General features: G+C 36.8%; 1 protein-coding gene across 5 annotated transcripts in view; it reads left to right on the forward strand.

Moving 5' to 3' along the window:
* The first annotated feature begins 3,311 nt into the window (after positions 1–3,311).
* SLC39A12 (solute carrier family 39 member 12) overlaps positions 3,312–12,490 on the forward strand; it is a 35,810-nt gene continuing 26,631 nt past the window's right edge. For 3 of the 5 annotated variants that reach the window (XM_076331647.1, XM_076331649.1, XM_076331648.1), the window contains exons 1-4: positions 3,312–3,389; positions 4,510–4,862; positions 8,729–9,010; positions 11,498–11,705. In XM_076331647.1, the coding sequence (XP_076187762.1) occupies positions 4,593–4,862; positions 8,729–9,010; positions 11,498–11,705 (760 nt within the window). In that variant the 5' untranslated portion in view covers positions 3,312–3,389; positions 4,510–4,592. The remainder of the gene's footprint in view (positions 3,390–4,509; positions 4,863–8,728; positions 9,011–11,497; positions 11,706–12,490) is intronic. The other 2 variants (XM_076331650.1, XM_076331651.1) reach the window with 2 other exon arrangements.

The raw sequence follows: 12,490 nt of genomic DNA on the forward strand, positions 1-12,490 counted from the left end.
GGCAAAACCCACATTTGCTTAGTTTGTCAAACAAGTTATACAGTATTTAAGGAATAAAAGTTATATAGCTGCATTTCTCAGTAAGCTGTGAAGTTCAGCAGGGTTCTTGCTAAAATGATGCCTACATCCTCTCTCATTCTGCTGTACAAATAAAATTAAGCCATTTGTCAGGTTGGTAGAGCTCATAGGAATGTCCTTGTCATCTCAGAGCGAGTTCTCTAAAGAATTTTCCTATTCCTACATAATTTATTCACCGATCCTTTGAAAACCAGTAAATTGCAGAGGGCAGTTATTCATGGCATTTGTGAATGGGCAACTTGCTTTTGTTCTCGCAGCAGGTGCAGAGGTGGGAGAAACAACAAGATAAGCTGCAGTAAGTCTTACTGGTTCACTTAAAATTAAAACCAAGTAAATAAATAAAAATCCTGTAACCAAAGAGGGCTTGCTGCACGTGCTTATCATGTTCCGTGTCTGGTTATGCCAGACACAGAACACTGTTCACTCCTATTCACTAAGAATGGAAGTTAGGTTATTACTATATGAACTTTCTAGGTCATAAAAGATTGCATTTGAAATTTGAGAAAATTTGATATGCAAATTTTTATATCATATTCTATGATCATTAATCCAATCACGAAATGAAAATAAAAGTATTGAGAAGTTCCCATTTTTATCGCTCTTCTTTTTATCTTATTTCTACTTATTTTCCTGGGACATGTACCTATGCCTGTCAGCAATCAGTTACTCTCTTGCAAGTATCCCTCCATGGTAACTGTTCAAACTGATTAAAAATGATTGATTAGCTTGGCAAATTCTTGAGCTCAGATCCTTGCTTGATCATGCCAAGGTCCTTAACTAAGGAATAAAAAAAAAATTCATTTGCTTATTTAATCAGGAAGTTTATCATGCCTCTGGTTTTGCTATATACAGTCTGTCGTTATGTTAGAATGGTAAGTTACTTCAATTTGAGTTACCCCAGTTCTCCAATTCCTCTGAGGGCTCTTTCTTCCATGCATATTATCATTCTACAGTAAGCAGAGAGTCACTGGATTACGACCATTGTGCATGGGCATTTTTTCCCCTTTATCAAAAGACATACAATCAAATTTGAGCCAAATTGGCAGAGACTTGTAACACATGAGAGAACAATAATAGTGATACGTGCTTCGAGAAGTTTTAAGACATTAAACTGTACCAGTGATTTCTTTCTGTCTGTGTATCTCAGCAAACTTCTAATAGGCATCTAACTACACAGCTCTCTTATTATCACTGTCCCATTTTATCGGTTGGCACAGCATCAGGATGGGTAGGTAGTAGGGGAATCATGCTACTGCAGAAGGGTTTGACAAAAGGACTTAGCAATTGATGCTAGCAATTACTTCAAAAGTAGTAACCCAAGTGCTGTGTAGACAGAAAAATTCTTTGATGACAGCAGCATGACTGAAAGCACAGGTAGTGCTCCGGTGGCAGGGGTAAAAGCAGAGGTTGAGGCTTGAGTCCCCATCAGTGATTTTGCCACCGAGAAACTCATTTACAAGCCAGAGGAGGTTTGCAACACTTAGTCTTAAGAAGGGAAGTGAATTCTCCTTTGAAATCAGCTGTAGTACCTTGTACCAATTATTATCTGTTGCTTGTTAATACACTGAATGTTTCCTTTTGTTGCCATCACTCTGTAATATAAACGTTAATGTAAGATATAGCCAGTATTATGTAAATCTCTCAGCAGCTTTCAATAGTTATAAATCATCAAATGTGTTTTTAAATGTTAGCTTCTCTCAACAATTTGAAACAATTCACCCTCTGTTTGTACACATTAATTGGATAGAATGAATTCTTAGTTTCAATTTGTAATTATATACAAAACACCAAATTATATACAGATAAACCTATTCTGTGTTTGGAGATTGAGCAATCCCCAGAATTAAGTGCTGGAAGCTATTCCCTCATTATCTGAGGAATTATTTTTATTAGTGGAACAAATCTGGACGTAGTTAGCTTTGTTTCACAGAGCAAATTATATAAAAGCTAGAGGAGATGTGTATTATCATGTGTTTCTGCTTTTCAGTCATACATATAAAAATAAATTTTTGAGATGAAAATTCCTGTAATTCTTGTTTGCTTAAAGTTGCGTATTTGGCAATGTTAGTTTGATAAATATCTTTTGTAATTTATGAAGTAAAATAAAAGGTATTTTGGTACAAATCTGGGGGGTTTTTTTTGTACTTGAGTATCTAATAATAGGACTGATTTTTAAAATGCTCAGCCTTAATCACACAAGAGTTTGTACATACTTCCATGTACTTGTACTTTGTATTTTTGAGAACATTTGTTTACATTTTGCACTTCACTCAAGCTGGTGTAGTCAGTTTAAATTTTTTTTATATTCAGTATCAGTTGCCAGTTCTCAGCCTTACTAAGGCAAGGCTGTTCCCTTTGAGCTCACCACCTTGTAGGAAACATTACCGGCATTTTAGAACCCAGGATTTTGTCAATCTAGCTTTAAAGAGAATTATGACGTTTCTATTACTACAGGCTTACTGCTTCACAGGATTTGTTGAGCCAACTGAGATGCTAATTCTTCATTACCACGCTGAAGGTTTGGGAGGTGGGAGAATGATATGACTGGTGTACCTGTCGCTGTGGAAATCTGTCAGTCATGACTGTTTTCACTAACTTCCAGTGCAATAATATTGTAATAGCATGGTGACGTAAATGTTGACTTTGTAACAGCATCCCTCTGGAAAATCTGAGTAGAAGAAATTTTTTTCACCGCAGTCTGCGCTATCCCAGCTTTTTTAATTGATGCGAATGCGGCACAGAGTAAGTGGGGATGAAAGAGCCTGTTCTCTATGGACAGTGTTTCCCAAAGAAAAATACCATTTTTCTATGGAGGTGCTTGAAAAGATTTTGATTTCTATTCTGTTCTCATATTTGCAAAAAGAAGTAATGTTTCAATGAAAAAAAGAAATTCAGGTTTGTTGTAAAATTGCTCAGAAAATGTAGTAATGTAGAGAACAGTTAGAGTGCTTGCATGTATTATCCATTGTAATGAAATACATTCTTTAGTAGATTTTATACATCTTGCACTGCTAAAATGGAGACTGTTTACATAAAACTACTAAAATATGTGAAATACATTCAATAACGTGATGCTTAGAACTTGCCAAGAAGAACGTGTACTAATTCCTATCCACCTCCATTGTTACCTTAAGAGCAGCTCTCTCCATAGCAACTGAAAACTTTGCAAGGCAGCAATAAACTAATCCTCTCCAGCTTCCAGAGCACCATCAAGGAATTTTAAAAACATTGGACTTCCAGCAGCTAAATACTTCTGAGGATTCAGAAGGCCACAAAGCTAGATACACAAACATTCTTTTTCTCTTCAGAAGGTAAGAAAATAGTGTTTAGAAATAAGTGCATCCTCGTAAGAATGATACATATTCCTAACTGCTAACAGTAAAATATATCTAAACACCAAAAGATTTCCTAACATCTAAAAACATATTAACCTTTATCTGAGTGAATGCCAATTTGAATTCAGCAGTTCTTTTTTCATTTTTAGTACTTTGTTAGCAGACTTTCCTTTAAAATAAGACACACACGTATCATATTGCAGTTAAAAGAAGCTGAACTTATGTATGGCTGTTTAACACATGTGCATTATCATCTGAAAATGTATGTCACTGCAGCATCTGCCCACCAATAAAATGAAAAACTCTTTGTGGAAAACAGAAGTGAAACTCTTTTATGTTTCTTGTGCTTTGATATTGAGATAGATTATTGTTAAAGCAGAGGCGATGGTATATTAGGAAGTATAGTGACAAGGCAGATTTACAGTACAAAATGTCTTTTGTATCTAGAGTTAACAAGTTAAACTTGTTGCTTCTGGTGTTTGTCTTGTTTATTCATGGAGTTCTAGGAATGAAATTATGACCTTAGTTTTGTAACTCTTTCGAATGATCCTAAAGTATCACTAATGTTTAAGTACATCCTGTTCATTCTTGTTTTGTGTTGTATAGCTGGAGTTTGGTAATGTTGATAAAGTGTTTTGAAAATAAAACCTGCTCTATATCATTGCCATGTAACATAATTACTGCACATTCATATCAGAATTAGACTAGTAATCTTTATTTACAACTATTTTTGCTACTAAAAACCTGTTTCATAATGGAATGAAAGTGAAAGCTATGGTATTTTCCTGTTCTTACTGAAGAGGATTATTAGTGAATGCAATAACATAACACTGAAATGAAAACCATACACTTTATTTTTATGAGGAGGGAAGGGCACTTTGCGTCAACCTCTTGTTGGTAATTCTACAGAAGTTTTAAGGCCATGGTTGTCTTAGTTTCCTGCTGTTCTGGGCTGTAAAGCCGTTACAGGCTCCCTGTTGTTCTAAAACAGCTTGTCACTGCAAATCAGCTTAGCCGACCAATTAATAAATCCTTTCAAACATATTGCATTCACACTAATTAAAGGGTTGGGGTTTTTTTCCCCTTTACCATTCAGATTCCTCAGGTTTCAAGTTCAGGCTGTGAAGTGCAAACAACAATCCAACATTCAGTGCAGATCACGCACTGCAGGAAGAGGAGATGTGTTTTCTGACCAAGCATCCAGCTCTTGGGGTGGTATGTTCTGCTTTCATATTCAGCGTGCTCATTGCTGAAGGACAGCCTGGGGAAGAGCATGGGCAGGATGGCAGCTATGCTCCCAGCCGAGGCTATCTGATGGAAGTTTTACGCGTTCTTGCAGCTGACAACACTGAGCTCCACATGAACCACTCACGAGAACTGGTCAAAATGTTACTGGAGAGAGCTGAGTGCCCACAGCGGATTTATGGCATGCAAGAGGATTGTAATCTGGTTAGTGCTTCAATTAATGAGGGATATCTTTACAGGATCGTCAGTGAGTCATAAAATTATTTATTAGAGAGATACTCTCCTGAATACAAAACCTAAACATGTAAAGGGCTTGTTGTTGCAGCAAAAATTTGTCCCTGCTTTAATCGTTTCATTCTGAATTATTAATATTTATTGTTTGAGCTCATGAAGAGATATTCCAAACATGAAAGGCATTCCTTAAAAACTCCATGCTTCAGTCGCATAACACTAATAATTTTCCTTTAAAAGCTGTCAAGTATTTATTTTCCAACAGAGATTTTTCTACTTTACCCTGATCTAACTATAAAAGCATGAGCTTGAATTTGGGACACAGGGGATTTCCACTGTGGAAAGACAGGTAAAAATTGGGCACCGGTTCTGCCATTTTTTTTTTGTTCTGGATTTTAGTTCATAAAAATAAAACCCAGACAGGATTGTCTCAGATTTATGTGCCACTTCACTGAAATATTCAAGATTTAGGGGAGGGTTTTGGTAAGCAGTTCAGGTCAAGGAAAATCAAAGGCAGAACAATGAATCTACAAATCCAAATTGAAACTGGAAATAGTCCAGGGTACAGCTTCACAGAAGGTTTGGTTGTCTAGCTGAGTGCAGAATATTCTCAGAAATTATTCCCAATTTGACAAAGGAACGAGTGTAGTAAGATCGTAGGTTCTGGTAGGATGGAGACAGTGGTAAGCAAGCAACTTAGCTGAAAGGGACTACAAAGGGCTTGGTCAGTCTTGGTTTTGATTAACGTTGCTCTAGCTCTGGCATTGTTCAGTGACCTCCATACAACAGAGTGTCACTTTATATCAGAATTACAAAGATGATCATAAAGGTGAATGCTTTCAGAATATACTATTCTTGGCAATCTGCCAAGCCAATGAAATGGAGATCTTTCTCTCCCATGCAGTAGACAACTACTCACTTAATTGGCCCATTCTGCAAATGCTCCCATTTTTCATATGAGCCACAATGTGAAATTTCATACATAAATAATGTAGGTGCCTGTTACTCCCTAAATAGGTAATTTTTATGAAGAAGATTGTGCAGTTTTTCTCTTTGCACATATGGGCAATGGATATGTACCAGATATGGACCCAGATCAAAAGCTCAGAATGTATTAAACAGTAATGGGTATAGAGTCCTCCTAAGCTTCACAAAACAGGGGTCTAGGCCTTCTTGTTCTCCCTCTTTGTTTTGCTTCTCTGGATTGCCATATTTTTTCTTGTATTTGTGATGTATTTGTGGAGAGCATGCCCACTGTGTCCTTGGGTGGAAGAAATTTAAGTGAAACTTAGCTAGGGCTTACTTTGGTCAGGACTTCCACTCTGTTTAGGCTTCATCTTGGAAATTTTCTGTGGGAAGAATTTGAGGACTTTCACCATTTCCAGTAATTCTCAGTGTTGGCTGTGTCACACTTTGTGTAACACTGCACACATCCTGTACTGCCAGTGCCACATGAACATAGTTCCCTATGGAAAATCCATGAGAGAGAGATGGCGTCTTCAGTCACACGCAGGCCACGTGGCACTGTGCTGAAATCTTCCAAGATGATTTAACAAGATTTGGTAAACCAAGGTAGCAAAAACTGTGCAAGAAGCACTATCCTTCAAGATCATCAAAATTCGAAACAGAATGCCCCACCTTAGCTTGGCATTTTCTTTCCCATACTTGTTGGGAATAACTAATTGATTTCAGACTCAACTTTCCCTTCTAAATCCAGGACTCCAGTCATACCACATGACTTTGTTTTCAGATTTTTTTTTTTTCATTTTTAATGATGTCTCCAATGGATATTTAAAAGCAGTGAAGTTTAACACTTTTTTAGACCCTTTTTTGGTTTGTTGTTACGTATTGGCCCCAAGACTCTTTGGGCAGGGGCTGGCAGCTATTGAATGGCATCTGACACTTCTTTATCTTCTAAGCACGCAAAAGTCATATATTTCTTGCAGTGGTAAGAGAATTTTTTTAATTTCTTGTCTCTTAAACAAAAGAAACTCAGAGTTCAGTGCCCAGGTTCAAAGTTGGCCTCTTTTTTATAGCAAATAAGCATTTCTAAACGAAGGCCATGCAGATGGTTATGCCTGTAAAATATTAGTAACAGCAAAAAAACCAGTGGTTAACCAGTTTATATCCTCTTGATATCTCGTCAAAGGTCACTGTCTAGGGGCTACCCATATACTATGGAGTAGCTGCATCTTTTACAATGCACCTGCTTCCTTCCACTTAGCAATTTCCTTTTCAGTCATCTTCCTTGCAAGAGCAAACAACAGCCTCACTGATTACAATTTATCCTCACTGGGTTTTGAAATGTTATAGAAGTCTTTGAAAATCTTCCACTACATGCAGTATGTTTATTGTATTACTATTGAGTGTTTGAAAAGGCTGGTTGACTAACTTGAGGTCTTTTGGGACAGAAAACAGAATATCTATATTCCTCCTAGCCCAAATACTAATGCTCAGAGACATGCATTAGAAAAAGTTAGAATTATAGATCTTGATAGACAATGTAAGCAGAGCATAGTGGATCATACTGTCATCTAGTTTATTTACGAGTATAAATATTTATTTTGGCAATTACCATCCACAGTTCTCTTTATTTTAGATTGAGTATTTGTGAGAATTTTCATTAGAATTATTTCTATTAAAAAGTAGCAGCTCTCTCAATTCCTTCAAGGAATATTGGCTTCTGAACACAACAATGTGTGTTTGATTCTACTCAGCTTCTGTGTAGGAAAATGAACTAACATACAAGGTGATCCACACCGACCAACACATCATGCTTGTAGCCACAAACAATTTAGTCTGACAAACTAGGTTCTGTCTGGATTCACGAAGTTATTAGAGTGCAGTTTTGATCCTCCCATGGTACCTTCATGTGTTGCAGTTTCTTTTCTGAAATGTACAGTCTGGCTGCTCCACCATAATAGTTGAGATTAGCTGACACACCTATAACATGCTTGGAAAGGAGCCAGTTGGAAAAAAACAGCTACACAATGAATGACAATAATTACAGGATCTCTTCAAGAAAGATTCTTTATTCTGGAATTCAGTATCTTATTTCCCATAGCCTGACACAGAACTCTATTAGTCTTCTGGTCTAATTTTAAAGACTAACTTCTGCTTGATCTGGCAAAAGTTTCTGGAAAGTGTCTTTGTATCAAGAAAAATTGAGGGGTGTTTATATATATATATATATATATGCATGTATGTATGTATTAAAAAATCTGTTATTAGATAGAAAGCCTGCACAGGGTGAGTATATAATTTCAGTCCCTCTTGAAATGCATTTTGAGGACTAAATGGTCTTGAGACCTTGTGCTGGCTCTTTGCACTGAATTGTTCCAGTTAACAGAATTCATTGAGAAAAAATAAAAATAGCTGTATGATTGCAGGGTCAGTTAAGTCTCTTAACAGTGCATTGAATATGATATAACTTCTGTTTACATACCCTGAATTAACTACAGTCCAGATACGGTCTTTGTCTTACAATATAAACATATACAGAATGCACAGGTGAAAATATGAATAGCCCTAGCCCTTATCTAATATATTTATAACCAGAAATATAATCTGTTGAAGAACTGACTTTCAATTCTCTACCTTGGATACTTAAAACCAGAAGGGGCTCTGGAAAAAAACACGGTGTGATCTTGCAGCCATAGAACTGCAATGAATTACCTGCACCCTCCTCCTGCCATTCTATCAGCCTGCATCTATGTAAGCTTACGTTCGATCCCTTAAATATGAGTTGAATTCTCCTGTTCTCCTCTCTAATTGTATTTGCAGATGACTGGCAATGTGTTACTTGAGTTGAATTTCTGTTTATTTTTGTTTTTTCACAGTGCCTTGAACCAGATGCTTTGTTACTAGTAGCTGGTGGAGATTTAGACGACCATCTCAGTGAAGAAGTATTTGAGAGAATTTCTCTTATTCTTCTCTACTACATTCTTCATCACAGAGATGTGTGTTCTTCAGAACTCAGCTTGAATAATAAGGATTATAAATTTTACCTACAGAGTATGCTTAGTTTAAGACATGATGAAGACTGTTATTATTTTTCACGGAATGAAACTGAAGATATTTTGGCTGCAGTAAGGCAACATTTTAAAACTTCTGAAACCCAGGTAAAGAAAACATAAGTAAAAATAAATTCATATTTTTTACTAATATAATGCCTTTAAAGCTAGTTCAGACATTGTGTCAGTATCATGGTCCTCCAGAAAACTGGTAAATAACAGTGTGAGAGCACAGGCTGAACGTTGGTCTTTTGTTGTACATGCTGTTTAATACTAGCCTTCTCCTTCACTTGCTTTTGGCATGTGCTACCTAGCACTTCCACAGAGTCCACTGAGACATGGTTGGGGAGATATTGCGTATTAGGGACCATTACCAATAGGTAATTTAGATGCAGTTGCCCTGCTTAGGGCAGATGGAAAAGAGCATAGCTGTGTAGATGCAAAATCTTGCACTTGGCTTCAAGGACAGAAAATACTTTCTCATCTCTTGTATTTATTAGTATAGATATACTAGCAGTGATTGTATTTAAATGGTATAAAGCAGAACAGCTCCAAAACTGATCTGGCTGTATAGCAGAAATGATGAATCATTTTGCTGTGATGAGATCCTTGCCAGGCCCTGCACTCCCATGTCCATCCAAAGCAGGGTGGAATAAGGAATCTGTCCAAAGATATGATGGTTTCCTTCAGTTGGGACACATACATTTGTGACTAATTATCTACCAGCACGAATATGCCTTGTAGAAAGAGTGATACAGATAAGCTTAAATTTAAAGTTAAAAAAAAAAAGCATATTAAGTATATTCAGCTGAAAACATCCTTTTCAAGTCAGAAAACATGCAGCAAGTTTTCTCACCACTGTTTATTATTCCTTATCTCAAGTAAGGTCTATAAAATAATAGAATAATATGCTAGAGTTCACAATCTAAAGAAAAATTGCTTTCCTTGTAATGGGCAATAAAATAAGTTTTTGCCAGATTAAATAACTCCTAAAGTACAGGTTGACCTGCTGTGAGAAGCCCCTAGATCTGTTCATAATATACAGTTAAATTTGCTTTATTGCAAAGTTTGAATTTGCCCTTTTTCATTTCATTAGATTTTAATTTACACCATACTGTAGTAGAATTTTGTACGCAAACAGAAGATGGCTAGGAGTCCTTGCTGTGCAGCAGAATGCTGAGGGCCTCCAGTTCCTCTTTCTGTGTTCTTTGTGTAATTGTTTCCCATCATAAATTATTCATTGACCAGCACTTTTGGTTCTGAGTCTTGGTGAACGTGCCGATTTCCAAGAACTCCAATGGTATCTGGGCAACTGTAAAGAGACATCGGTGGGTATTTGGCATGTCAAGATAGAATAACAATCCATAAAGTGCTTTACTGTCTGGTCTGTTTGTTTATGCTGGCAGTATAATCAGTCGTCAAGCCTGTTCAGTAACTGAGACTTCACCACTCACTGACATGAGGGAAAACAGTTTTTTTTTATGAAAAGTACTAAAAACATTATAGACTATCTAATGCTTAGAATCACAACACTTGTGTAATGGAAAAGGGCCAATGATGCAGGGTAGTAATAGAAGAATAGCATTTTTAGTGGCTTTTTATATGTTTAAATATCCTCTTCTAAGTCATAGTATCTAATATATTATTTTAAATGAGAGATGAAATTTCGGGGTGTGGAAATATAAATGTGTAATGGATGGACGGGCAAAGAAATGCCAGCCTCCTCTCTGCAGTGTTTAAGGCATATACATAGAGTGATGAGTATGTGTAAAATAAAATATTACTGTACTGGCTCATCTAGTTGACTTTTCAATTTAGTTAATATGGGTTAGAGACAAATGAACTTAAATAATTTTCGCCAATTTTTCTTGTTTCTCTCAAACCCCAACTGTTTGCAGTGAAAATAACCAAGAAAGGCAGAAATGGAAGAAAACAGGGATAAGTTTCCAGGTAACCGAGAGAGCTGTACCCTGCTCCCTCACTTCAGACCTGCACACGTCCACACACATGGGTGTACATGACGGTCTACTGCTCCTGTTTTGTCACCCAGCAAGGAAGTCACCCTTTATCTGCAGAATTATATCTTTCCATATTGTCCCCAGATAACTGCCCCATAACAAATTATTGATTCCACTTAATAGATAGGGAACTAAAAACGTTGAGAGAACTCTTTCTGAAGTTTGAGATAAAGAGTTAAAGTCTGTATTATTTGAGTCAATTTCTTGTGCCTTAACAAAAATTCCTCCCTTTTCTGCCACTTTCTGGAAGTAGATGTAGATGCAATTGAGGAGGACACAGGGATAATAGAAACAGCATGAAAATAACACTAAGCAAAAATAACCTGAATGAAGGACTATACTTCTTCCCCATCAGACACTGAATAAAATGTCAGGCTTTTTTATTCTATACCTGTTCTCCTGAAAATGTCCTCTCTTTCACATTTGCTGTCCTGCTGTCAATTATAGCTTTAATCTTAGTATTTTTTCTACCCTGGGTGTCTGTGACAGTGTTCTCTCCAGTTTCTCTTCCTGTCACTCTGATTATTTAAATGGAGGTGACCAGGGCTGTCTTCATGCTGTTTTCTCCTGATTTCAGTGTGTTGATGTGAGTACTCTGGAGAAAAATGCTGAAATAATGGACAGAGATGGTGCTGATGAAAACACTCTTCCACGCCTGGCTGCTTTAATCATTACTCTAGCTCTCCAAGGAGTCTGTATGGGGAAAGCAAGTTTGCCCTCCCCAGAATTCTTTATAAAATATATTTTCAATTCTCTAAACAGTACCACTGAGCTCCAAGTGACAGGTAAGCTATTTAACCGTCTCCAGTTGCCTTTTGCAACACACGTTTGATGTAAACTATCTTTAAATGCCTAAAGGACTTTTTACACTTCATTTTAGATTTAAATGCCATCTCATTTTAAAGCTGTTAAGTAGTCTCTTCTAAATTGAAAAACAAGGTTGAAAAATAAACTTATTTTGATAATTCTCTGAGAGGTATAAAACAAATTGTTACTGTGATTATTAAATGTGTACCGTCGCATTAATTTATGACTTAATTGCTCAGCACAGTCTGAACTACCCAAGAGAGCTCTGAGAGTGGCAATCTAGCTGTGAAGGCAGAGTTCACTGGGGCCTTGCTTACATTGCTTCTTTATGCAGATCTTGATACATTGCAAGACTCATTTAGGGGTAGATGGGATAATTCATGTACGGTAGCCAGATTAGACACCTTAGTCACTCACACCTCAGTGTAGATGTACCCCCAGAAAAGATGAAATAGACACAGGCCACTCTGTTTTGACCAAATGCTCTCTGATATCTGCCTTCTGTACCTGAAAACTTCTTTAAGGTTTATACTTCCCTACCCACCTTCTGATCTTAGTACCCAGTCAGTGAGTCTGGAATATGCAAAGTTCATTTTGTTCAGGAGCTCTGTTGCTAGATGTATCAGAAATGCTACTTGACCATAAATAAATAGAAGTATAGGAGAGTTCAAAGTGGTCCAAAAATGAAAAAAAAAAATAGAAAACATAAGTGTTGAGCTCTCAGCAGCTGCTGTTAAGTTCTGTAAAAGATTCTGCACGCTTA

The sequence above is a fragment of the Aptenodytes patagonicus genome, chromosome 2, assembly GCF_965638725.1.
Source record: "Aptenodytes patagonicus chromosome 2, bAptPat1.pri.cur, whole genome shotgun sequence".
NCBI lineage: Eukaryota > Metazoa > Chordata > Aves > Sphenisciformes > Spheniscidae > Aptenodytes > Aptenodytes patagonicus.